Source organism: Drosophila simulans, chromosome 2L (genome assembly GCF_016746395.2).
Source record: "Drosophila simulans strain w501 chromosome 2L, Prin_Dsim_3.1, whole genome shotgun sequence".
NCBI classification, from domain to species: Eukaryota; Metazoa; Arthropoda; class Insecta; order Diptera; family Drosophilidae; genus Drosophila; species Drosophila simulans.
Window position 1 is genome coordinate 16,788,948 of NC_052520.2, and position 26,498 is coordinate 16,815,445.

General features: G+C 39.8%; 1 protein-coding gene across 2 annotated transcripts; it reads right to left on the reverse strand.

The window, feature by feature from the left end:
• Positions 1-16,894: 16,894 nt before the first annotated feature.
• Positions 16,895-18,095, reverse strand: LOC6732585. Of its 2 annotated transcripts, XM_016178184.3 has the most exons (3): positions 17,961-18,095; positions 17,596-17,890; positions 16,895-17,406 (listed from the first exon to the last, which is right to left on the reverse strand). In XM_016178184.3, the coding sequence occupies exons 2-3, from the start codon at positions 17,804-17,806 to the stop codon at positions 17,045-17,047; spliced, it is 573 nt and encodes a 190-aa protein (XP_016025272.1). In that variant the 5' UTR covers positions 17,807-17,890; positions 17,961-18,095; the 3' UTR covers positions 16,895-17,044. The 2 variants fall into 2 exon arrangements, with proteins under 2 accessions (XP_016025272.1, XP_002079704.1); XM_002079668.4 differs by having other exon boundaries at positions 17,596-18,079.
• Positions 18,096-26,498: the final 8,403 nt, after the last annotated feature.

A 26,498-nucleotide genomic window follows, 5' to 3' on the forward strand; every position in this document is an offset into this window, starting at 1 on the left:
GAAGCAAAAGAAAGGGAAGCACGAAGAGGAGAAAGTCCACATTTTGACGCTCGTCTCGCTCTGATAACCACCAATTATGATTGGCTTCCTTGATTCGCTCGCTCGTTCAATCGATTCGTATTCAAAATTAAATGCAATTATCCCTGTGCAAATAGGCGGAGAAATGCTGGCGACCTTGCGAGGATTCCTGAGTGCGATGACAGGTCGAAGGAAATGGAAATGCGATGTATAAAGTGAAAAAAAAAGAAATTAACTGCGGCTTGCAATCACAGGAATTAATTGGTAATTAAGAAATTCGTAAAATATTTACATGCAATGGCTCATTAAAATAACCATTTTAAAGCCTATTCTGTACAGTATTGCTATTATAAATAAAGATATACGTACATAAAATGGTGCTCTATTCAAGTATCTTTCTATTTATTGCCAATAATTTACAAAATGTCTTATGTAAAAATTGTGGCTTGTATTTTATTCATCAGATTCCCCCAAAACGTTACTCTTTTATCAGCGAAATGCGAAAAATACCAAAGGGCAAAATAGCTTTGGAAGACTCTTTAACATTTAGGGCTTACCGCGTTAATAATATAAAGTTTTTCCATGCAGGCGGAAGTGAATTTCATCAGGACGAGAACGGAAAAATTGTTGGAAAAACTTTAACTTTTGTGAGTGGCGAGTCAAGCGCTGTAAATTTAATTTTCTTTGACTATTAGCCAATAGCCGATTCTGATTTTGCGTCTGACTCGGACATCCCATTTTCTGACTTTTGAGAGCCGTAAGTTTTGCGGCTTTCACTGCCGGCCGCAATGTATTATATTTGAATACATTTTGTTTGCCTGCTGAATTTAAGCTTGGCATATTCCTTTGATTTTTGGCCACAAAACCGCATTATTTTGGTTTCAACTTGCAGCGCTCTGTTTTCTTCTCATTTTTCTTTCGACTGACCAATTGCGAAACTTTCCTGGCGCCCTCTTGTAAAATTTCAAATTCATTTATCACACACGAATGCATGCGGGAAAATGAGAACAGCAACGAAGTTCACCATCAAACAAATTATAAACCAGTTTTGCCAAATTGCTCCATTATTAAGTTTTTGCTAATTGAAGAAAATTTCTGTAATTGATGAAGTTTGCATGCTTTTGTTGTATACATTTTTTTCTTGCCAATTCGCTAGGAAAAATACTTTTGAATGGTTGTTCAGACTTATTTCGTGTTTTATACTGCCTGGAGGTCTTTGACTTATAAGTGGATTTTGTTCTTGAGAGTACCAATTATTTGAGATTTTCCAATATATCAGTTTAATTATATTTCATATTTCGGAAAACGGATATTGGTCTATTGGCCAGCAACAATAATTTTCGATTATTTAAGATATTATAAACTTAAGTGTGAAACCAAATCACACCTTCAGCTTATCCCCTTGCATAATTGTCAAACACCAGAATTCAGCAGATCACTCAAACTCAGACCACACTGATTGGGTGAACCCCAAATTCAGATTGCATATTCCTTTTGGCTGCTCGGGTTTTTGGCCTAAAGTCTTGGGGCTTTCGGATCGACTCTAGCGGTTTGCTTAATTAAAATGTCGTCAAAACAATACAGATTTTGTCAAATGCAGCAGGTCCTCGACAAGGTGGCAATCTGTGCGGTGAGAGGGGACTTTTGGGGCTGATTGTTTGTCTTGAGATTGTCCAGCCTGCGCAGCCAACCACACATTGATGGTTGACTCAATCAAAGGAGCTTGAAAGGACACAAGGACGCATGTGAGCACATCGTTCGCCTGCTTAGTAATTAGCTCATTTATGTTGATTTCCTTTGACAATGCAATGAAAACATAAATTGCTTCTATTAATTCGGCTTGTTCATTATGCATTGCCCATTCGTAACCCAAAAGCCAAAGTCATTCATAAATTTGTGGTCAAAATGTTATCGAGCAAATTTGAAATGATGCGGTCACCAACTGTTAAGTGCATTCCACATATTCATATGGATATATGGTTAAGGGTATTTAATTTAAATTTTTGGGGTATAATAAATATGGTCTGATGGTTGACCTCACTCTAGCGTCAGTTAGATGCTAATTACGCAAAGCAGCATGAGGATTTTGATCAAAAGTACGAGGATAATGATGAATGAGAACTATAAGCTTTGCGTTATAATTTTAGGACTTATGTGAGTACTAAATAGGTTTTCACCTTTCATACTCCTGTGCACATTAAATATAAGCAGGATGGTAAGAAGTTAAAAACATACCTTAAAACATTTGAGCAATTGAAAAATGAGTTTGTATGTTTTTTAAAAATAAAATACTCGCACTTTTTTCACTGCTGTTAACCTCGCAGACTAGCCACCTGTATTACGTGATATCCCAAAGGACCAATGAAAAACCCTTCATTAGTCAGCCTCGCCTCGCCCTTAAATATTTCGCCTCTTCAGCCACACTTGAAATGCTTTTAAAGTTGCAGGTTTTCTATAGAAAAAGGGAGCCGCTGCGAGATAAAAAGGGAAAGATAGGGAAAGCCAGAGTAGATTTAATTAACATTGAAATGGTTTCAATTACGATGGGGAATTAGCTGAACTTTTGTCCTACAACTCGGACGAGGCGCCTGATTGGGGACACTTGTGTTCTGGCTGCACTTTGCGCCACTTTTCGACTCTTAAATCGAGTATATTGAAGTGGGGAGAATCCGATGACGGCGGTGCTGATTGTGTTTGGTATTCTCATAATTGCAACTCTGCAGCTTCAGCTGTTTACTCCACGTTTCCATGGGAAATTTAATATGAGGGCAGTTTTAGTGAATTGCGTATGAAGAACTCCATACTAATGAAATAATGCCCAAATAGTGAAATGCTAGGTTACAAATATATAAATATAAATATATTAAGTTATAATTACTAGTATTAGTGAGTCAGAGTGCAGGATATCTTTTAGTCGATAAGCATATCCTGGGAACTCCCTCCCTTCACACATTTTCCCTTACCCATGCAATAAATACCAAATACTTAAACTGCGATTGCGATGCGCATACGCCATGTGTGCCATCGTTCTTATCGCCATCCTCCCAACCCCCCATTACCATCATCGTTCTCATCGCCATCGTCGTTGCTTAAAACAATTAGAAATGCAACATTGTTTTAATCTCTTTCGCATTTAACGCAAATTGCTTAGCATTAAGGCGCTTGCCAGAAACACCCGCAAAAGAGCAGAAGGAAAGCGAAAGAAGAAAATTCGTGGAAAAGCGAGCAAACGCTTGAGGTTTTCCGAGCTCGTTTTTGGCTTAGACAGACAACGAGTGCAATAATTCGAATTTAAGTATTTTTTATGATCTGCACAGCTTGTTTTCCCTCTCTGTCTGTCCGCCATTCAATTGTAGCTTATCTCCATCCTTTTCTCTGCCCCTGTTTTGTGTAGCTTTTTGCATATGCAGATTTTCCCACTGTGTGTACTTTTCCCATGTGTCCGTGCAAGGACGAGCAAGGACTTTTGTTACGGGTTAATCAGTTGGGTTTGATGTCACGCATTTGCGGTGTCCAAAATGGAAATGAAAACTTTGTCCTTGGAGTTGTGGGCATTTAAGGGATTATTCGAAATTATGATGCGCTTGAACTTTCTTAGCTTAGCTCAGCTTATGCAGTCTGAAGAAAGAGGAAAACAATTCGATAAATGCTTGAAGGCTTAAATGTAAGCGGCTGACCTAAATTTCTATACCTAAAAAAGAAATTATATAAGAATAACAATTCCAAATACGTAATCCGTTTCACATGGATTTTTAAAACTGTATCAACTGGGGAAAGTCTTTCGGCACTGCAAAATTTAACAATGTTCAAACATGCCCGCACGCATATTTTAAGCTTTTGCATTCCCCCATAAATTCCAACATTTTTAGTAGCTATTTTACTCATCTACCGCTCTTAGTTTTTGCGTTATTTTTGTTCAAGAATTTTTCTTTTTAATTTGTCTGAAGCGCGTTCGCGTTTGCGTTCGCTCACACGCAACTAACCTCGTTAAGCAAGTTGAGCTGGCGAAATGCCACCTGCCCACCTGCCACACTTTCACCTGCCTGCAAATGCCGCATGCCACACACCTGTCCTGACTCCTAGCTGAGCTGCCACCTGCAAGTTGCTCTTCTTACGGAGTGCCACTAGTGTGGTAAATTTGGGCGCTTTCTAGCCAAGTTCGTGGATATTTCTAGCCAAATACGTAAACTTAGAAGTTATTCCTTAAAACTGTTACATTTAAATATTTATAAAATGAAAATATTTGTTTAAGTTGGCTCGAAACCAATTCCTCAATTCCTCACTACTTTAAACTGTTACGGATATTTCTTCTATGTTATATGTGCATTTTATTTATATACAAGTAGGACTTGCCTATTTCCTGGCACCACTGCTGTGTAAACCTTGGCATTAACACTTTGTCATGTTTGCCCAATGCTCTCTGAACCCACTCTAAACCCATGACCTCGGTTTCTGTCTCGAAGAGGGCTTACAGAATGCGTGCGAATTTGGATGGCAGGCACCAATTAGTGTTGGCCAAAATGCTGCTTCTAAGCGAAAATGAAGGGCAAGATTTGATATAACTTAAGGCGGCCGTCTTTGATTTCGTTAAGGTTGATGGATTTCCTGCTATTCCGCATTGGTTTTGTGCTCCACGAAATATTTATTTATACATTTATTGCTTGGCACAGCAATCAATTGCTGTGGCCAAGAATAAATAAAGCTTAATTGCGTAGGAGTCGCACACAAAAAGAGGGGAACGGAAAGGGAAAAGGATTTGGCATGCGGGCACACATCGAAAACCATTTAAAGGTTATCCCGGGCATTATTTTATCAAAGGGAATTAACACGCATAACAACAACAGGGAGAGCGCAAGATCGACAGCACTGCTTTTGTTCCCTTATCAACGATTGCAGCAGTAAAAACCACGCAGAAGCACTTTGAAAAATCTATAGAAGAACTCAAGAATATAAGCCAAATCAAAGGAATGTTTCTAGGTTTTGCTTTTAGTAATTTTTAGAATATCTTTTCAAATATGAAGTGGTGTGCAATCTTTTGTTTAATAATAGTATATGATCATTATTAAATTTTTGGCTTGATAGTTAAAGCATGAATTTTTTTACAGTGCAGCGAGGTCGCCCGCATTGCGTGTATGTGCAGTAAACGCAGCGTGGGCTTCGAAGCCCCGAGCCAAAGCCCCTAGAGTGGGGTCTGCAATAAAAGCTCAAATAAATATTTACCTTCCCGCCCCTATTTTCACGCCCCCCTTTGCGTTCGATGGGTAACTGTGTGCCTGTCATGGTGCTGCTTTAGGTAAATGGATTTGTCTAGATTAAACACCTTGTTGTTTCGGCTTAGAAAGAATCCGAAACTACGCGAATGACCAAAACGGGGATTGAAGCTTTCACGCAGATATAAAACCAACACAAATCAGTTTGATAAGGGTCAAATGTTTAAAGGTCGTAAGATTCTGGTGACTAGTCTGCTTAACTTTTTGGTTCCAGTGTAACACTTCAAAACAATAACAAATTACCAAAAACAGCAGAATTTTTCATGATTTCAATTTTTTTGTAAAATAACGTATACGACACGTTGGTCAAACCAATCTGCTTCCAATTCAAAAATTGATAAGCCCATTGTGCTTGAAGCCCAAATTTTAAAACTAATATTTTCTTTTTCCTTTTTATTTCTCTTTTTACATTTATTCCCAGTTATTTTATTTGCATTACTCATACGCCCCGTGAGACAAGTGCCAATCTGCAGTCAATTTGCAACAATTTTTCATGTCTCATCCATTTTTTCTTAGTTTAGATCATACTTAAGTTGTCATAAGCAGATGCCTCCGCCCCCAAGCCAGAGGCGTGGCCATCAAGGCCATTGGGCATGTGATATGTGGATATCCTTGTTTCGGTCTCCCGGTCTCTGGCTCCGCTACAAATTGATCATAATCTGTAAGCCATTTATCTTGCCAACACAAGCATCGGGAATGGATCTGAGTTTCGGAGGGGATGGCTTCCGGGGGGATTGACAGCGGCGGCTCAAGATGAATGACCAGAGATGCTCATCGCACGATTGGGCAGCAGCATCGTCGCCATGAATGACACCGTCTGAATAGATGGCTTTGTTTGAGCAGATGAATTGCCTGGCGCACACCCAGTCTGTTCTGCAGCCTCATACTCCTACCTTTTCCAAATATATATAAGTCCCCTTTTGACCCACCAAACCGATTTGTTTTGGGTGTTTTGGTTTTTTTTTTTATGGTTTGTTGCGGCAATGTGCTAATTTGGCAATTTGTTTATCGATTTTGTTTTTGGCTTGCTTGGTGATCCACAGTGTTAAGTGGCCAATAATCAAAATCACTTAAGCCAATGTGTTTGGATTGTTGAAGCCTAACATAGATGATGGTCTAGCAAGCCAAAAGCAGGAAAATCTTATTTTCAGTGGACTACAACAAATAAACAAACTGATATAACTACAAAAAAGAAGAGCTAGTAACTAAAACATATGACAAAAATACCGATACTGGACATGTTTCTTTGTTTATAGAATTCAAATTAAACTTACTTTTGCAAAGGTAATCTGAAATAACTTCAGCATTCCTGCATTCCTTTGTTATTTGTTAGGCAAATATGAATCTGTGTTTGTTTATTGGCCATTGTTCTATGAAATCACTTGCCAATTAGTTTATTGAAAGGGAGCATGTAGGAAAAATAACCACTATCACATATAAATTACGAAAAATCAGCAGATGAAATAAAGTCATTATTCCACAACATTTACTGCAATTTGCGTTGTTTTTCGACTGCGGCACGTGTTGTTTATGCCATTCCGTGTTGCCAAAGGTTAACCAGCATGTCGCCTGTCGCACTTGGATGCCGCATTTTCCCTATTTTGCCATTTGCGATTTGCCACTTAAAGTCACAGCTCCTTGACCCGATCACACCCCGGGCCACATTTGTGCGACACAAATTTCTGACTCAAGAAAACAAAGTAATACGGACGGAGGGTGGTGGCCTGAATCACGGGGGGCAATCGTTTTATGAGCACGCCATGCACATATTGATCAAGTGACAGGCTGGCTGAGTGACAAACAAACTGGGTCTCCTATGCTTATTATGCAAATATGCAGGCCAAATTGATTTGCTGCGGAGGAGGCGGATCAAAAAAGGGGGCGGTTACTACTCGCAACTGTGTCAGCAGGATGGAAAACAAAACGCGGCGTATGCGCAATTTCCCTCAACAACAAAATTCACCGCAAAATGTATGCAAATATCTGACATATACATAGAAGGCAAAAGACATAAGACAGAAGGCATACGCCATACGCCACGTAAACAATATAGCAAGGCGCTAGGCGCAAAATTGAAAAGAAATTGAAAATATATTATATAAAAGCGCACATATATATGCAGATAAATCGCACAGCCAGCGGGCATCACCTGAGTGAATATGTGCGGGCTGCGAAATCTCAGATTAAACTAATTTCTGGCTTGTTGCATTGGCGCCCGCTTCTGAAGTTGCCTTTGAATATTTAATAAGCCCAGGAAGGAAGATGCCAGCCAACGAAAAGAACAACACAGGAAGTGAAATGTAAAACAGTGGGCGCCACGTGGAATACACTGTGGACAACAAAGACGGACAGTATCTTAGTCTATACTCTACATTTTCGGGCAATGGTAGAATAGGTATTGCGAAAACATATGAATTTGATTTCAATTAGGAGAATGTTTTATTTTTACAGCTTTTGTGTTTATGTAAACAACCCAAAACGGAAAGAGAAAAAATAGCTCCGCAGAAAACTCTTCCTGTTCCAGCGAAATAACCAAAAAATTCCGCAACCCAGTTTAGAATTTTCGGCCAAACTTCAAAGAGAAAATGCTCAACCAAAAACTTGTAGAGCACACCACACACTCCCACTCGATTGTCCTGAGGGAAATATGAATGAACTCGGCGAAAAAGCGGAAAAACCAAAGAGAACCAAGGTGAAGACTACTTCCACTTCCAGTCCATAGCCGTGGGTCTCTTTTAGCCATGGCCATGGTCTCTCGCCCGGCTGGCATTTTCATGGCCATAAAGGGACCTCGGTTTGTACACGAAAATAATTTGTTCACAAATTATTGAACGCACAAAACGAGTACAGTGCGTTTCGGGAGTCTATTGGCATTTGTTATTCCACATATAAATAATGTTGATTTTATTTTAGCAAATTGTGGCTGTTGTTTGAAAAATAAAATTGTTATTTTAATTACTTTATTTTATTTAATATATTATTTAAGCATTTTATCAGTCAAAGATTATATTTTTTAACAAATGCAACCATTTGTTTGCCAGTTCGCTAAAAAATAATAATAATTAAATTGCAAGAAAAACCAAGGCACAAGTGTGGCCATAAAACTAGAGCCGCACAGACGACACTTTTTCGATTAGAAGTTTTCGCCGCCGCTTCCAAATAGAAATAAAGTTGGGCGGGCAGCCATTGTGCCCCGCCCCCGGCCAAAGCCCGATGTCCTGCCTTCTGTCCGTCTCCAAGTCCGTGTCCTGTGACCACCTACACAATTTCAACTTAATGACACAACAAAAAACATTTTCCATACCAACGTTCGCACACGTCCACATACATATATCAGTCGACATACGTATATATTTCCGGTTTTCAAAACTATTTTCGCTGAATGCCGAACGAAACGCAGAGAAATTTCTGCTGCTGCTCTTAAGGTTGATACTCTCGAATGGGATACTTAAACAAAATGCTTGCAAATTAACAGCAAATATTAAATTACATTGAATTTCTTAATATATGTAGATCCTTGAAAACACCTTGTATAAAGTCACAGGTACTTAAAATGTGCTCCATAAAAAGGAAATAGGCAATTAATCACACTTTGTTTAAAATTATTTTAATATTATAGACTTTTTTATGTGCCAGGGGATTAATTTTGAGATGTTTTCATATTCGCATCTAAAAACCGGCAATACAGAGAATGCCTTGTTTAGATTTTTGGTTTTGTCCAGCCTCTGGGCCCCCGCAAAAGTTTTTCTATTATATTCAAATTAAACTTTGTCGCTACCTGTCGGAATTGTTTTGCTGTCCCGGGTCGAATTTGTTTTATTGCAAAGCGAACAAAATGTTGCACACGTTAGATATTTGATGGCCGTCTGCCTCTAATGGGACTTGTTGGCCGTGACTTGTGGCACGTTCCATCATTAAATTCAGAAAACGGGCCTGCTCTCTTAAAAGCGTCATTAATACGTGGCCACAGCCAGTTCAGGCGCACTTCCTAGCCATTTATTTTGTTCATTTAATAATAAATTTCACCGCACCTGAGCTGGGTAGTCCGAGTGCAGAGCCAGGACTTGGTGCGCCTTGTGCATTTTAGCAAGTTATCAAGCTCTTGACTGTAATTCTATTTATTGCTGCATTTGCCATGCCAAGCACTTCTCGGCCACGAGAAGAAACGTCCTGGCGGAGGCTCGGTTCGGCTGGCATAAATGCGCTACTCAGTCGGGCATCTTGAGGACTCGAATGCCAGTAAACATTCTCCAGAGATCTGTGCGCTGAAAATAAAATAATGAAGTTAGAAATGTTCGCGCACGGCAAGTAGTAAATACCTTGCTAAGAATATAGGTCTCGGCATAGCTAGCGAATTAGAGAATTATTTTAGGAACTTTTTATTTTAAATAGAACATTTTATATGAGAAATGTTTACCTGTCCGCAAAACCATCAAACACGTGCAATAAACACCAAGTAGCATTTCGCATTTTCGAACATTTCCTAGAATGTTTACTGCCCTTTTCGGGGACATCTGTAGGAGATATTCGCTGTTGGCCAAGTCTTTATGTTGAGCCCAAGGCCAAGAAGCCGCAGACTGCTAATGTGGCCATTGCAGCTGCTGCAGCTGCAATTTTAACGGCCTTTTCCTCTAATTTCTCTGCAGTTGGCCATTTTCCGGGTGCGGGCTTAGCACTTGCGCTTTTCTGGGTGGGGAAAATGGTGAGGGGAAAGCCGGGGGAAATGGAATGGAAACATAGACATAGACGACTGGCAGCGTCAGAAGTTTATTTAGTTGGCGAGGCGATGCCTCTTCTCCACTCTCACAGAGTTACACTGACAGCCGTCGTCCATATTTCTTATTGATTTATCTGTTAATTAAAATTCTTAGCACGTAACTGGGTGTGTATGGGTGGGGCTGTGGCCCACGGAGATGCTCCTATATACATACTATATACATACAGCATGTACAGTGCCGCACCACCCACAGTTACAGATACACAGATGCAGACAGGCAACACGAAATGCATTTCAACTGCTTGTCTTCAAATTGCAATGCCAATGTCTCTGCATCTGTATGGGTGCCGCTGTCTCAGTGTGTGCGTGGCTGTGTGGGTGAGTAAGACATACGGGTTGCCTTTTAATTTGATCAAATCCACCCACCCATACAGGAATAAACGGGGTGCTGAGGGGTATTTCGGGTCCGCTGTCGTCGCATTTTATTTGATTGATTTCTCAAAAACACAAGCCCAGCCAGCGCAACAATAAATAACTTTGCTACACAACTTTCATTTGCTGACAATGCAAAGTTGTCAATCCCGAAAATAAGTGCAAAAACGAAGTTTGGTTTGACCAGCCGCATTGTCATATACCCTACTCGAACTGTTTTTAAAGGGGTCTTTAATATTAAGAAAAACATCAATACTACACGATTTCGCTTGAATATGTGTTACTCAAAGTTAGCAGTGAAAGAGATCCTGTATTAACACCCTACATGCTTATTATTACGGAATGATTGTAACCACTTTTTTCTGAAACCACTTTCGCTGTGGGTAGGGAGAATACTTCAGTAAACTCTCCTAGATAACTATCGACTCCTTCCTCTGCCAGACATTCCTGGGCACTCGCCACTGGAAGTGTAAAGAGCTATCTATGGCCGCATCTACAGGCGAGTTGCTACCAAACGGTGACACAGACAGGCAGACGACACAGACATAAGCATATTACAATATTACACTGTCACCGGAAATGGCTTTAACGGCAACAACAACCAAATACAGATGGAAAAAAAGCCAGGGAAAACTAGGGGGGAAAATAAAAGAAAAGGCAAGCAGATTGTATGCGACAAATGGGAGATAATGTAGCTGGTGAGTGGGGACCTCGAGATGTGGGATGGCATGGGATATGGTTTGAGATCTGGGACCTGAACCGAAACGAAACCAAACCAAAACGAAAAAAAACGAAACGAAACGATATGAAAGACGGTCTATGTCTGAGTGGCATTATTTTAACATTTTATGCTGGCACAACGAAAATCTGACAGTTGACTAGCGCAGAAAATATGCTCACAGGGATACATGTATGTTGTAATATGGAAAGAAGCGGAGGAAAAATTGCTGCCGGAAACGAGGACGCAAAAGTGTTAAGCGCAGCCCAGAAGCATGAGGAATTCCTTTTGTGCCCCGGCGTTGATATTCAATCAGCGGCACTCATATATTCATCATCACCATCAGCTATCCCCACAGTCCCGTCCCCAAACATATATACATACATCTCTGCTGGGACGATCCACCTAGGCCGTCATAATTGACAAACCAGCTCACGTAGTGAATCAGTGATGAATGTTTTTATGCTTATTGTTGAGTTCACTGAGCGAAATGAGTTGTTTGTCTGTCCGTCCGTCCGTCGGTGTGCTCACGTATGTGTAAATGGGTGGGCATTAGCTCGCTTCAGCAGGTGGGCGGAGTGGGTGATGGGCGTGGCTGGGGGTGAACTAACAGCACGTGCTGCCCTCATACAGTGGAAAGGGGAGCATTCTCGCACACATGCGATGAGGAGAAGTCAATCTGTACGCCGAACAGGCTTACAAATAACTTAGTTTCCGATATTTCTAAATATGGCGGAATGATAATTAGCGGAGAAATGCTTCAATCAATAAAAAGCCTTAACAAGCTGGGAACTTATTTAAAAATGTAATTTTCCAAATTTTTATAATTTTCTGAACACTTAATTAATTCTGAGAACAAATTTTAATGCGAACGTCCTTCACGATTTATAAGTTTCAAGCACAATCACCCACTTAATTTCGATTCGATCGATGGCATAAAATTACCCTCTCAAATTATGGAACCGCGACCGAAATAAAATATGGCTAATTTAAAATATTTTTTTTTTTTTTGAATGACTCAAGGGCTTCAAAGCAACCGAGGAAATAAAAACCGCAGAGTGAATGCCAGGGCTGCAGCCACAAAAACTCACAGGCCAATGAAATGCAATGCAATGGTGTGGTTGTTGAATTTCGCATTTCGCCAAACGGCAATGGAAATTATTAACATTCATAGATGAATGACAGTCATTGGCTGCGGTTCGAGTTTCACTGGGTTCCGGGGAGTCGTAATAAATTAGGTTGATTGCTGTGGGGATTCGCAAATGTACGGGCAAAGTGCAGTGGTTAAGCCCTCTGGATTCCTGGCGGGTGATTTTCCTCCTCTTTTTTTTTTTTTTTGCACCGGGAAATTGTTTGTTTTGCGGTCACTTGAATTTCTCAAAAAGCGAATCAACTCTTTGGGTGTTTGATTACCAGTGTGAGTCGCCTGCCCATCATCAATTATTCGGCGAGAACGTCATCAGCGGCGTCGGGCCTTGAGGATATATACAGGAGGAGCAGGAGCAGGAGCAGGACAACGGGCAGGACACCGAAGGCGAGCAACAATTGCAATAATTAGCGAATGATTTAAAACCGTCAGTAATCATCATTACCGTTGTCGTCGCGGTTGTCGTCTCCTTTTCCCACTTTCCACACTTGAAAATACAAAATGATAGTTTAAAATTATAACATTTCTTTGGCTAACGAAAGACAATTCTTTTAAAATTTATTTGCAAACATAGTATAGTTATAATAAGAAGTTATAATAAGATCGAGTAAATATATCTATAAAAATATGTAACTTTAAAACAGTACTCAAACATAAAGCAAAAGATATACGCGCTATTAGAATGGTTTTATTTTTGGTATTCCGCACCTGATTTTTTACTGATTTTTATTCAGTGTATTTTGATTAACAAAGAACGAGGAGAGGCCATTCCGAACTGAACCGAGTCGAACAAACCGCTGACGACCGCAGGCATTTCATTTTAGCTCGTGAAATTTTCAAGTGAAAATTTCGTTTGCGGCTCGCACTAATGACGATAAATTGCGTCGCCATCGCACAGGGCACTATAAATAAGTTTTGCTCGGCAAGGCCCGACTTTTGACCCCGATTTAGGCCAAAAACGGGACAGGTGCACCCCATCAACAAACGGCTTAAAAATGCTGCGCAATGCGTTCCTGCTTTGCAACTGGATGTAATTTCAATTTATCACATTTCAGCAGGGAGGGGATTTAACCATTGGTCAAAGGAGTATATCGTAGTATATAGTATCTTGTAGAATGCAGGTAGATTTGGATGAACCCTTTTTGATATATTGTCGAGAGATGTATGGTTGTGAGCTAAAGGCTTTTCCGGTTATAGATAATATTTGCTATTCCAAATTGCTGTTTGAAAAATAGCAGTTAAGCTTTCGTATGCGTCAACTATTACAATATATTTTGGTCTGTCAACCTGTTGCCAAAATTCTGAAATTGTGAAATGTCAGCTCGCCCACGATATAAAATATGTGTACATCTGTGTGTGCGAGGTGAAAAGTAGAAAACTGAGAACAGTTGAGTGGAAATTGCACAGTTGAGAAAAGTTGGGAACATCGATAATATATTTCATATTGGAAAACCAAGAGCAACGCACCCGATAGGAAAAACTTGGTAAATACTAAAACTCGCTGCCTGGAACCCTTTACGCACATCCACACCAACTAGACCACAAGCACAGATATACAGATGAGGTCAACCGATTAGCAATGTCGAAATTAATACAATTTATACAAATGTTTCTAAATATTTATAAAAATTTCGTTGCCTTTTAGAAAAAGTTTCGAGTAAAGCAGATAGAAATATGTAATAGCTTACTAACAAAAGTGCTTTTTATTTGTAAACATTTTAAGTAAATGTGTGCTTTATCACACTACAATCCCTTAGAATGTTAACCCTACTTTCGAGTTCTATTCTTTCGACTTCAGCTGTCCCTACGTGTATCCATGAAATTCAAACAAATGGCAAAGTTAAATTTGAAAATAATAGAAAAACTTTCCGCAGTCACTCTGGCAAGCGGCAACAACAATAGCAATAACAGCAGTAAAAGCAACAACGAACAAACAATAACAATAATGCAACTAAAATGAAACTATTTCGAGTGAAATAAATCTGTTAGAATGTGCAAAACTCCACTGCCAGCGCATTGCGGCTTGCATTTTTCGAAACGGACTCCAAACCGGAGATGTTTGAAGGGGGTGGCGCTGGGTGGTGGTGTGGAAGTCCTCATGGGAGCCAAAGGGGGCGTGGCAGCAGCAACTGGAAGTGGAATCATTTTTATTGCCAAACGTGTTTGTTGCTCAATTTAACTAAAAGTGCTGCCAACTAAAAGAGAGAGGTGGATAAAGGAGTAGAGTGGCAAAAGTGAAAAAGGACCGAGGGAAAAGTCCCTTTGAAAACAGACAGGAAAAGTATCCTACAAATTCTGTTGGGCTTGTGGGGCAAATAACCCTTGAAAAACTATCGATTATCTCAAAATGTTATGTTTTATACAAATTTTTATTAACTTGACAATTACTTTATTAATATTATAAATGTAATTTAAGCCAGTTTGATGTTGATGTTGATAATGTTGATAAAGTATTTTTTAAGGTATATTTTTACCAGTAAACACGGAATAGTTATAAAATTCACATGGCCCAATATACCTGATAACTAAAAATCACACAGGATACTTAGCCAATACTAAAAACTGCAAGACAAGACAAACTTTTGTTGGTCATTGAACTGATTGCCATTTTAGCCGTTGCCATATCGTGGCATAAATATCACAAAATGAATTTATTTATAGGTGCATAAAGACAACCCGACTGTGTGCACTGCACACATGTGTGGATATTTATTGCAGGCATTGTTTGCCCATATTCCTGTGTTGTCTATTTATTTGCCGCCTTCCGTTTTGCCATTGTGTTTATTTGGGACTTTCTTTTTCTGGCCCAATCCGTTCTGTTTTGTTTTTTGGTGATTTGAAATCGATGCATAAATAATGGTTTATGCCAGCGGCTTTGGTTTCCCTTGATTTTAACATTTTATTAGAGTTCCATACCGTGCGTTTCGCAATTGGAAGGGTATTATATATATATATATATATATATTTATAATGTTTATAATATATAATGAAAAATAAATAAGTGTACATTACAATTTCTTAAATCGTCATGTTCTGGTTGCAAGCTACTTACATTTTCGACACGTACTGTATTACTGACGTTAAGGGCGGAAAATCAGAGAAATGTGACAAACTTTTTCAATTGCACAATATACAAGCATAAATTTTATGCAATAAATAGCAACCCAAAACAAGCCAACAAAAAGGCTCGGGAAAAAGGAAAAAGTTGCAGTCGAAAACAGGCTAAAACAAAAGATTGCCAAATCAACAATCAGGCGAAAGGGCGCGAAAGATCGTGAAAAGTTTTAGCCGCTTTCGTGACGTTTGCCAATTGCTGAATTCTCGATTCCAATGACAATCGCCCCAGGGCGAAACAACAACGGGGAGAGTAATAGTGGCAAAAACAAGGTGATGGCACGCCCACTTAGCCAGCTGCCAGTTCAACGCCCCCAAAAAGGGCAAAGGAGCGAACGGGTTTCGTCGCTTACGTGACTTGTTTCATAAACAAACAGAAGGCGCAGAAAATTGGCACAAAATTGCCAGGCGAATCCTTGCCAAAGGACCAAAATTGGGGGGCCCAGGTGTATGGCCCGGCACCTCCTTTCGACTCCTTTTGCTCACATGTCCCGCTGACATTGAGCGGCGTGAAAGTTTCGCCCATGGAGAAGCTCCATTGGCAATTTGGCACTTTTGCATACGAGTTGGTAATTGTTTCCGCCAAGCATTTGTGCAGCTGCAGATGGGACTGCACTGCGTGTCCTTTTCGCCGCGCTTATCATTCAAAAGTCGTGGGCAGCTGCGTTATCCTTGGCTCAGGACATCAGACATCGGGCTGCGGACAGCTCTAAATGAGACATCGCAAGGACACGAAAGTTTTCTCATTACTAGACACACACTCCAGCACCCAAACGCCTTATGAGTTTCCCTTCCTTATCCAAAAATTGAGTAAAACTAAAATAATCAAGAAGCGAAAAAATGAAAAGTTGTCGCCACTTTGCGAACAGACAATGCAAAAGTGTGCGTGCAGTCTAAGAAAATGTTTGAGCTTTAATTGGACGAGTAAAAAAAATGTTAGTTTAAATGAAAATTTTATTTGCATAGCCACAAGTATTTGGAAGTGAACACAAGGTGTTTTCCAAATTCCACATGTTATTTTATAGAGTTTTTAAAAGAGTTATTTAAACAGGTACTACTTTCAGTGGTATTTAAATCTGAAGGCAGTCCTGCTGCCATGCTACCCATAGACAGGTGAATCAAGCTTTCAGCTGCCATCCTGCGAGGAAAATTCTGCGTGCGGCAAAAGTTTTCATGCATATTCAACATCATTAGAAAGTCAGGACAAAGTAGCTGAAGGCAGAAAGGCAAGAGCCTTCGTGGAAAGTAAAACAAACCCGTTTAGGGCGCTAAAATGTAGGCTATAAATTATGTCATAGGTATAGTCGACCTTTCTCCACGTAGCTTCCTTTCTTCCAGTCTGCCGTAAGTGGGCTTGAAAGGAGTGCATTTAGGAAGTTCTGAAAAGCGTCTTAATTGCAACGCCGTTGAAAAATACCTGTAGAATTTAATTCTTCGCGCTGGAAGCGTATTAAATGCAGAAAAAATGTAGTTACTTACTAAGCGAGAAATTCTTTATAAGCATCCATGGTATAGGTAAGAAATACATAAATTGAGAGAGTAAGGAAACATTTTACTTTTTACTGAGTCGCAGCGAGTAGGTGTGAAAACAAATGGAAAATAAATACAAATTAGCCATTCCTTGGGACCTACATGACCAGACAGCACTTTTTGGCTGGTCTGGCGGAGTGGCGATTCTTAAAGCCATTCCTCTTTTCCTCATCTAAAGGTTCCTCCACATCACCCACAGTTTCGCGAACTTCCATTGCCTGACTAACTGATGTGCTTCCTAGCTTGGGATCATAGGCCTCGGCTCCGATATTCATGGCCTGGACCTCGTCAAACTCCAGTTCGACGACCTCATCCTCGCCAGGATCCAGGCTGTAAACGTAGCCCGGATGGGGCAGAACCTGCTGCCGCTGGATGCTGGACTCACGCCAGATGGACTCGTAACGAGGTGCGTAGCATATGTCCTCCGAGGATGCCGTACTCCACCGGGTGTACGTAGATACTGCATGAGAATTAAATTTTTAAATCCATCAGAAAATTAAAAAGAAATAAATGAGTGCACAATACCAACGTCTATCTAAGGCAAGGCATAATGTATATAAAGGGCTTCTATATACAAAATATATATTGTTTAACATAAACTTAATTTAATTTCATTTGATAAAGTGTTTATGGAAATTTCAGTACTTACACTCATCAAATAGCTTTTTGGCCACCTGGCTGGCCTTGAAGTCGGGCACAAACACAGGTGCGTTGGGGTTTAGGCGTCGGTCCAGCGATCGGCTGGCGACGGGGGGCGTGTCTGCCGTGGCGGGCGGAGGGCAGCTGCCGGGAGTCGAATGGGCGTCACCCACTTCCCCTGCGAGCTCGCCGGTCGATGCGGTGGCGGTGTCCTTGAACATGGTCAGCAGAGCACTTAACGCTTGAATAGTTTTTCAAATCTACATTTGCTTTCCGGCCGGACGATTTCAAGTAGTTTTTCTATTCTGCTTAAATGCTCAGTTGACAATTATGGCAGCGCACTTCTAAAACTACCTGATTATTTAATTTTCTTACCGGTATTCAGTGCCAAATATTTATGGATGACCAAAGACAGTCGCTTTCAAAATATTTTTGCAAAATTTTAGTAATAGCCGATTTTGGCAATGGGCTTGCGTATATCTCAACGTTTGGCTTCATAAAGTAATTTGTGTTCCTACCAGAGAACTGCAAGGGTGGCACTTTTTTACCACTCGACTCACACCCTACAATTTTGTGTGCGGGTGCTACCCGCCACGCACATCGCGGGTACTTACAAACACACAGTATAAATCTGAACATGCAGACAAGACACCCCGTTGTGCGCGCACCCGAATCAATACGGTGCCTTGCGTCGCGGGTGCCGATCACACACTGCCTAAAAAGGGATGAGTGACAAAAACACTTGTGGGTATACCGTTAAACACATGGGTGTTTCCAAAAATACTCGGGTGTTTCCAAAAATACTCGAGTGGTCTCGTTGGTAGTCGAGTCACAGACAAGATGCGTAACTCCATGCGTTTTACACTCCATACGTTTACACACTATTCTTTCGGCGTGGCTCTAGACTTTGTCGAATACTTTGTAAAATATGCCCTTCATCTTATTATTATATATTATTATAATTATATATATTATATTATATTTTATTATATTATATATTATTAATATAATATATATATATATATATATATATATATATTATATTATATATTATTATATATTATATATATTATTAACGTTATTATTATTTAAATATAGATTATAGTCATAATGTCACAAAATTCATTTCAAAAATAACTTTATATAAGAATATTTGTCATTAGAGTATTCAGGTAGCGACGTGTGAAAAATTAATAACGGAATGATTCGAAACGGGTGGCACCCATTGAGTCCATCAAAGACGTGAGCACGAAATTTTTCTTGGGTATTCCCTTTTACCCTTCATTTCTTATACCCGTCACGCTTCCACCCATACAAATTTTAGGCGTACAAAAAATGACCAGAGAACTGCAGCCCGCATACAAAAAATGACGTGCGGCCGATCGTTGACTGTGCGTCCACTCACCCAAACGGCTCTTGCGCAGCAGGCCTCGGGTGGTTTTTTTACTCGTAACAAAAACACAACGTCGGTAAAACACTCGAGTATTTTGTGTTGCCGCAAGTAGGGTGTCAAAAAAAACGGGGTGCCTAGAGTACCGAGTGTTTATCGGGTGGACGTAGAGTGCGAGTGGCGGGCTGCAGTTCTCTGGTTCCTACTATTTTTAAGGCTTGGGCCTTTGAAATTTAATTGGATAAGTAACGAAAAGTCTACTATGAACAAGCACAATTTATGGGTTTAGACAGTAAAACGCAATTAAATTGGAAACTATTTCAAAATAAATAAGTTAACTAAGCTCCTTTGTCCCGATTCATTGCAGTCTTTTTGATATGACAAAGCTTATTTACCTCCATTCAATTTCCTTTGTGTTGCAGTTAGATTGTTATTTGGACGATTTATGGGTTCATCCTTCTTATTGGGGCTTAAACCGTAAACTTCTTAATTTCCATGCATGCCATAATTCGATTTCATAAATTTGATTCCACTTTCAACTGTCACGTTTGCTCCGCTTTTCTCGTTGCAAATAAAGTTTGACTTTTAATTAAATGGCCGAGCTTACAATTATTTTAATAAGCCGTATAAATAAATTAGAACAAATTTCACACAAAGTGAGGTAAAATTGCCTAAACTCATCCTGACATTCCATCTTGCCGGTGCGTGTGTGTCAAATTTAATTTTGTGAATACCGCAAATTGACAAATATTTTCGTTTGGCCAACAAGAAGAAGGCCAAAAGCACCACCCAGCACTCTAATTCAATCTGGCTGGTGTATTTTAATTGATTTGCGCTAAAATTTATTGATTTCATTTTGTCAACAGTTGTTGCCAGATGAACCGCAAAGAACGCCTGAAAACCTCAGACCCATTCAGCCATTCAGCCCCATTTGCCCAACTTGAGCTCATTATGGCTGCCTCAGCCCCCTTGGAACCCAATATTTGCATTCATTTTGTGCGTGTGCTAATTTGCATGTGCGAGTGTGTTAAAACATAAATTAGTTGACTCTGCCGACACACCCACACAATCGAATAAAATAAAGAGAAAGGGGTTAGAGAAAGTTTCAACCGAGAACCGAGAATTTATTGCCAATTCATTGCATTCGCGCTGCTGCATCGAGCGATTTCGCTAACCGAACAAATAGCGGTTTTAACTGTTTTTAGTTAATTGCTCAAATTACTTGCGCTAATTTATTGACCATTTTGTGGAATAGACAAGGTTTTTCGGCTTATAGGGTTAGGCTGACTAATTTGTTAGTTTCTGAAGGGATATTTTTTATTGACTTATTATTCCATAAATTTTGTGTAAAAATACTATGCAATTACACTCTTAAGCCATTTGACAATTATCTTCTACAGTCATAAATCCCTTAAATTAAATAAAAGCAAAAGTTTATTTAGCTACTCAATCAGGGACACAAACAACACTCAAATTGTTGGCCAGTTACAGATTCAAATGGCAAGCGGCGGTCGAAGGGCAAAGTAAATAGATGAAACGAAGTCTTCGCACTTTTGTAAGGTTGCTGCTCAGTGTTGGCGGATTTTCCTTAAAGGAGTAACAGATCATATCCTTTATTCAGCTTTGAATGGAGAAGTAATGCCTCAGATATTAACTGTTAATACATAAAGGAATAATATTAAATTGTATTATATTACATTATATTATTTGTGAAGGGAAAGTAGCCAAGATGACAGCTCTGGTTGCCCAGCAGTCAGTCAGTCACCCACTTGGTCAGTCACTTGGGCTGCACATTCAAGTGTCACTGATTTGAGGATAAGCACTTCACAGGCAACTTGATAGCCCCCCAATCCGGACCCCTCCAGATATATATGTATGTATGTATGGAGTAGTGGTATTGGAGCGGTTGTGCCGTGTTCCGACGGGTTGCTTGGTTGCCTGGCCAGTCAGCCGTGGTCGGGAAATATCACAGCAGTACGCTCTCTCATTCGAGGGCCACTCGTGCAAAGCGAACTAATTTGAATGTATAAAATCAGCAGCACTGCCGGGAAGCCCCACAGGAACAGACATACATATTCGCAATAATATATATAAGGACAGCAGATAGACCAACCGAATGACTGACTGACTAACTGACTGGTCGAATGACTGGCCATGGAGAGCGATGAAAACAAAGGCCATCATTAAGCCTTCCATCTTTGAGCGGCTTTAATTGATGTGCGTTAAATCGTTGACAAACTTGATTAGGAAGGCCAAAAGGGGTTATTTTTTCATTCGTTAAATTGCATAAATAAATTTTATTTGGCTGTTAGTGCCTTGAGCTCAATTATGATCTGTATCAGTTGATCTAAATTTCTTTTTTATACCAATTATACTGCAAATACTATATGGCAACAACTAGAAAAAGCTTCTCTTGTGAACAATTTCTTGGAAACTAACAGTTAACAGAATTGAAGTAACTATTACAATTGAATATTGACTATTATTTATGTTTTTTGTCATGCATCCAAATATAGTCTAGACTCCCATATTTGCTTTTAACCCTTTACCCACGTTTTCCCTAGATGTTCATTTGGTCCGATAGACCCGCTTTCCCCGTCTTTCCCTATTTTTTATCGCCCGCCTAAGCAAACACACATAGACAAGGTGTCCAAATTACTGCCGGTTGTTGGTGTAGTCTTGCCACATGTTTTTGCTGTTGCAGCAGGGTTGCTGGTGTCGTTGCTTGGTGTCAGTGTTGCCACCTTGTTGGCGAAAGCAACTGCAAAAACAAGAAAAGCTAGAAAAGTCTTCATAACCGAAGCAAAAACTACTCTTACCAAAAAAAAACTATTATTAAAAACGACACAAAGTGGATATTAGCAAACTTGGAATTATAAACTTTGGAATATACATATTATAAAATCACTTTCAAGCCTAAAATAATTTAGATGGCTTTAAAAGATTGAAACACCTGCTGTTAGGGTATAGGAAGAGAAAACAGCGACTCAAACAGTTGCAAATGTTGCATTTGCATGCATGGCCAGTCGGCAGCAAATTTCACCTGTCCCCTTGCACATCCTCCACTCCAACCCATCCCCAATGGCCCCATCCATCGGCTGGCCAGTTCGGGTGAGCGTTGTCGCTGCCATTTAGACAAGTGACATATGCGCCAGGCACAGGTGAAAGGGGCTGGAGAAAGGGGAGAAAGCGAACGAGAGAGACAGCTCATGCAACATGCAAAATAGTGTGTCAGAAAGGAAAGCCGACTCGGCTCTGTTTGCCCCCCAGCAGGCCACACGCCCCTTCTCACCTTCTGGCCGCCCACCCGGATCTCCTGCATCCGGCGGAGAGGGAAAGGATGTCGCCGTCTCCATATGAGGATAGTGCCTGGAGTCCCGTATCAGAAATACCTTCCTAGTAAGTTTGCACACATATGAATTTGATCTTAATGATCCGCTATTGATCAAATTACAGAACAAATTCTTAACTAGTTTCAATTTCAGTTTTATGTGCATATGTTTGATTATTGAATGATGTTATCCTTCTAAGGAGATGACATGGATCTCTGCGCTACTTCGGTTTTCAGGCACAAGGATTAATATATATACATATAACTTTAAAGATGTGGGCTTAACAGCTTAGTATATATTTAATATATTTTTTTTTTCGATGCCACTGAGGAAAGTTGACGCTTTGGCAGTGTGCAAATTGCAGGAAGTAACGTACGCCAAACAAACAGGGCGACAAACAAACAAACGAGCAAAACTAAACAACAAACTCGTGTGCGAATCTTTAGTTTCGCCTCGTTTCTGTGTGGAGAGTGTGTGCTTTTTTCGCAGCTGTTGGTCCTTGTTTTTGACACAGTTCAGGGGAGCAGTCAGCGTTATATTCGTGTCTTTCTTTTTGCCATTTTGCACTCTGCTCTGTTGTTGGCTTCCGCTTTTAGTTGCAATTAAACAAGCCAGTGCACCGCACAGACAGAAAGGCAGAAATGCAGAAGGACATCGCTCATCAGTGCAATGTCCAATTTGCATGCATCGCTCCCTGGTTCCTTCACTTCGCCATAGCCATACGGGTTGAATCCCTGTGAATCTCTTGTTGTAACTCACAATCAGTTGCACGAGTTGTACGGGAAACGGGAGCTGGAGTGGCTTAAATTGAATAAAAATTATGGTGGGACATAGTCACATCACTTTAACGTTTACTTTAAGATTTTTGGAGTCTAGCAAAGGCACTTGGGCTAAACAGATATGCGATTAGCTCTATTTTCCTTGCATAATTGTATTTAAAATAATTTATTATTTATTTATTTTTATAATGAATATGTTTCACTTTACAACCTAATTTTACAATTACCTGTATAGTTACAATTATACTCATCATTGTGTTTAATAGTAACGCTTTTACGTTTAGGGTTTAACATTCTTTCAGATACTTAACTTCCGAAATATTTTAAACCAAGCAATTTTTTTGACAAATTTTAACTGAATCAATGAATGGTACTTGCACTGCTCTGATCATTGAATGATTATCAATTACGCCGTTCAGCCACCGATATTAAAACTCAATCAAAATTTGACATACGTCGATTAGCGCCCGGCTCAGCAGTTATAGCTTTTGTCGACACTCCCCGAAATTTTTCGCAAAGAAAAAACCGTGAACAGTAAATATTTACCTATAAACATTTTTTAAGCGTTTTATGTTTGAACAGCAGTTGCCATGACAAAATGTATGCAAGCCTTTATGCATATACATGTGGGTAAAAAGTCAAGGCGTAGCCGGCACACATTTCTTCTTTTTCTGCCCGGTGCGACAAAAATTAAATTAAACATTTTTTATGCCTTCGATCCGCTGGGGTATCCTGCGGCGTTTCGGGGCAAATAAATTTCTGTATCGCATGACATATGCATCAAGGTGGAGGTTTGGGGCCGCTCCTGTCGCAGCTGTCAATAAGTGCGTCGAGTTGACGTTAAAAATCAGGCATTAAAATATGCCGTTAAAAATGCAGATCCATTTCCAACGGAACGGAAAGCGGACTTGGTGTCCCTGCCCCCTTTGTTAATGCATTTCATAAGCCACAGCTGGCAGTGATGCGGTGCCACTTGCATGTGGCAAGTGAATTTAATGCCGTACAAAGCAAACTTTGTATCGATTTCGGGCACCCACACTCTACGGTCCATGCACCTTAGCCTTCGAATCCACAAGCCCTTGCTGCCAAAAGTTTTGGCTTGAATTTAATTTGTTGTAAAGTTTCGGATGAGCAGAAAGATGAGATCTGAGGGTACCGAAACGTACACGATAGGGTCTTCAAATGTGTGCTTGCATAAATGCATATATATAAACGAGGGTGGATTTCTCAGAAATAAGTGGGGAATATCATGAAGTAGAAACCAATATTTGGGTTTAGAAAAAAGGTTATGCATATAGCAAAGTCTATAACTTTTATCAGGGAATTTTCCATTCATTTTGCTAATTATTACCTTTTTGAATCTGAAGAAAATATATTAATGCAAGTCCAATTAGCCGATCACAAACTTCTAGTACAGCCACCCTCTTTGATCTTTGTATATGAGGAGAGCAACTTCAATTTGGGTTCGAATTGGGCAGCGCTAAGTTTGTGGAAAGGCGGGGCAAAAGTTTTTAAATAGTTACACAAACTGCAAAACGCTTTTCATTTTGCGTTCGGGATGGCAAAACGGATTTACGGAGCATTTGGACCAAGCATTTTGGCCGCTGCCATTGCACTTGGATTTCGATTTGGGTGCACAAAAGTACACAGAAGTTTTATGAAAGAAAATGAAATGAAAATCCGGTTGCAATTCCTCAAAGCTTCGTAAACTAAGAAAATCTTTAGTTTTTGGCTTTAAGCTTGCGGCAACAATTAAATGGGAATAAGCTGAAAAGAAAATACGATTTCCGGCTTGGAATCCTTTGACAAAACACTTTCTGGAAGCACAGAAAACAGGGAAAATCAATTTGGAACTGTGAGGGATTTTCCACTCCGAAATTGTTTCAGGCAGGGTCACTCGTCAGGAAACCCATATCGTGATAAGTGAGAGCCACATAAATTAATAAAATAATAATTAGATGTGTCAAAGTTTCTCGAAAGTAATTAATTTAATTATATAGACAAAACTTGTCCAAATCATAAATACACACATGGCAGCCCACTCACTCTATTCTTCATAGAAGTACAGTGAGTACTCAGCTAAAGAAAGTTTAAAAATATATACTAGTTTTTCGCGAAACACGCTATTAATCGATATATTAAGTAATAAAAAGGTTTACGTTATTTTCTTGCATTGAGTTCCTAATATTCTTGGTTTCCTAACCACATGCCAGCTTAAAATAGTAATGGAAAAAAAAATAGCTTACACAGTATCTAGATATTTTCATATTTATTTTTACGGGCAAGAAGAGCAATATATGTATCTCTATATTTAAAAAAATATATATTTTGGCAAATTCAATAAAAATGTATAACATTTTTCCAAACCAAACGCGTATTGTATATACCCTCTTTATTAACTATATACCAAGTAAGCCATTATTCTCGGTATTACAAAAACTTTTCTTCTTGTCTGAAAATTTTGCTCACACTTTTTCTTTGGGTCACCCAACCAATCTATCAGTTAATAAAAATATGACAGCAGTGAGGTAAGGGATAGTGTGGAAAGGTTGATCCCTAGGAGCAGATTGAAAAATAATAAATCATAAGAAACGAATTCAGGACACCGGTGGCAAACCGAAACTTAAAGCCAGGACATAAAGAGCACCTGTGTGGGTGTCTGTGTCTCCTGTGAACAGCAGCTGGCAACAATTCGCTACGTGCCTCTCGTGCTCGTCCTGTAAACTATTATCCTCGTCCAAAAAATTTATAACAAAAGTGAAGCCAAGGGGAAAACGATGGGAAGAGTCAGTGGAGGACTTTGTTCTGTTCATGTGTGTGCCAAATGAGTTTAATCACCTTGCTGAAAGTTGAAGAAGCTACGAGAAAAAGGGATTTACAGGGAAACACGACTAAAGAAATTATAATTTGTTAGTCGAAAGATATCGCTAGTTCCATATATTAAACAAGTTTAGTTAATATTATTACTTAGTAAATAAAACCGTTCGACGTTTTTTCTAACAAATAAACATTCATTTATTTGTGAGTTTTCACTGTAGTTGCATCTTCTTACGAGCATTTCCTTCAAAAGATAGTTGACATACTTTCTGAAGGCGTTGTAATTGAAGTGTTGCTTAAACAAAAGCTAAAACTTAAATTGCTGCGAAATTGTCTGTGCCAAGATGCTCCACCGCCCTCCCCCGTGGAAAAGGGCAAACGTTAGCCTTTTTTAGAAGTTTCTTTTTCGTTAGTTGTTGGTTGCCACTCGAGTTGGTGGCCCAGCTCCAAAGGAGCAGCAGGATATGGAGCCGGAGTTGGAGGAGAAACATTTATGGCGTCGGATCGCTGCTTAACTGTTCCGAGTGCCACTTGACTGACGCAATGCTTTGACCAAGTAGCGGGTGACAAGCCAAGCGCCTTTGTGGCTGTCACC

What these genes read in the sequence shown, in the direction of transcription:
- LOC6732585 (XM_016178184.3), bottom strand. Translation starts at nt 17,806, where the DNA reads ATGTTCAAGGACACCGCCACCGCATCGACCGGCGAGCTCGCAGGGGAA. An exon ending in CAAAAAGCTATTTGATGAGT is followed by an intron (nt 17,407 to 17,595) that starts GTAAGTACTGAA and finishes ATTCTCATGCAG; the next exon opens with TATCTACGTACACCCGGTGG.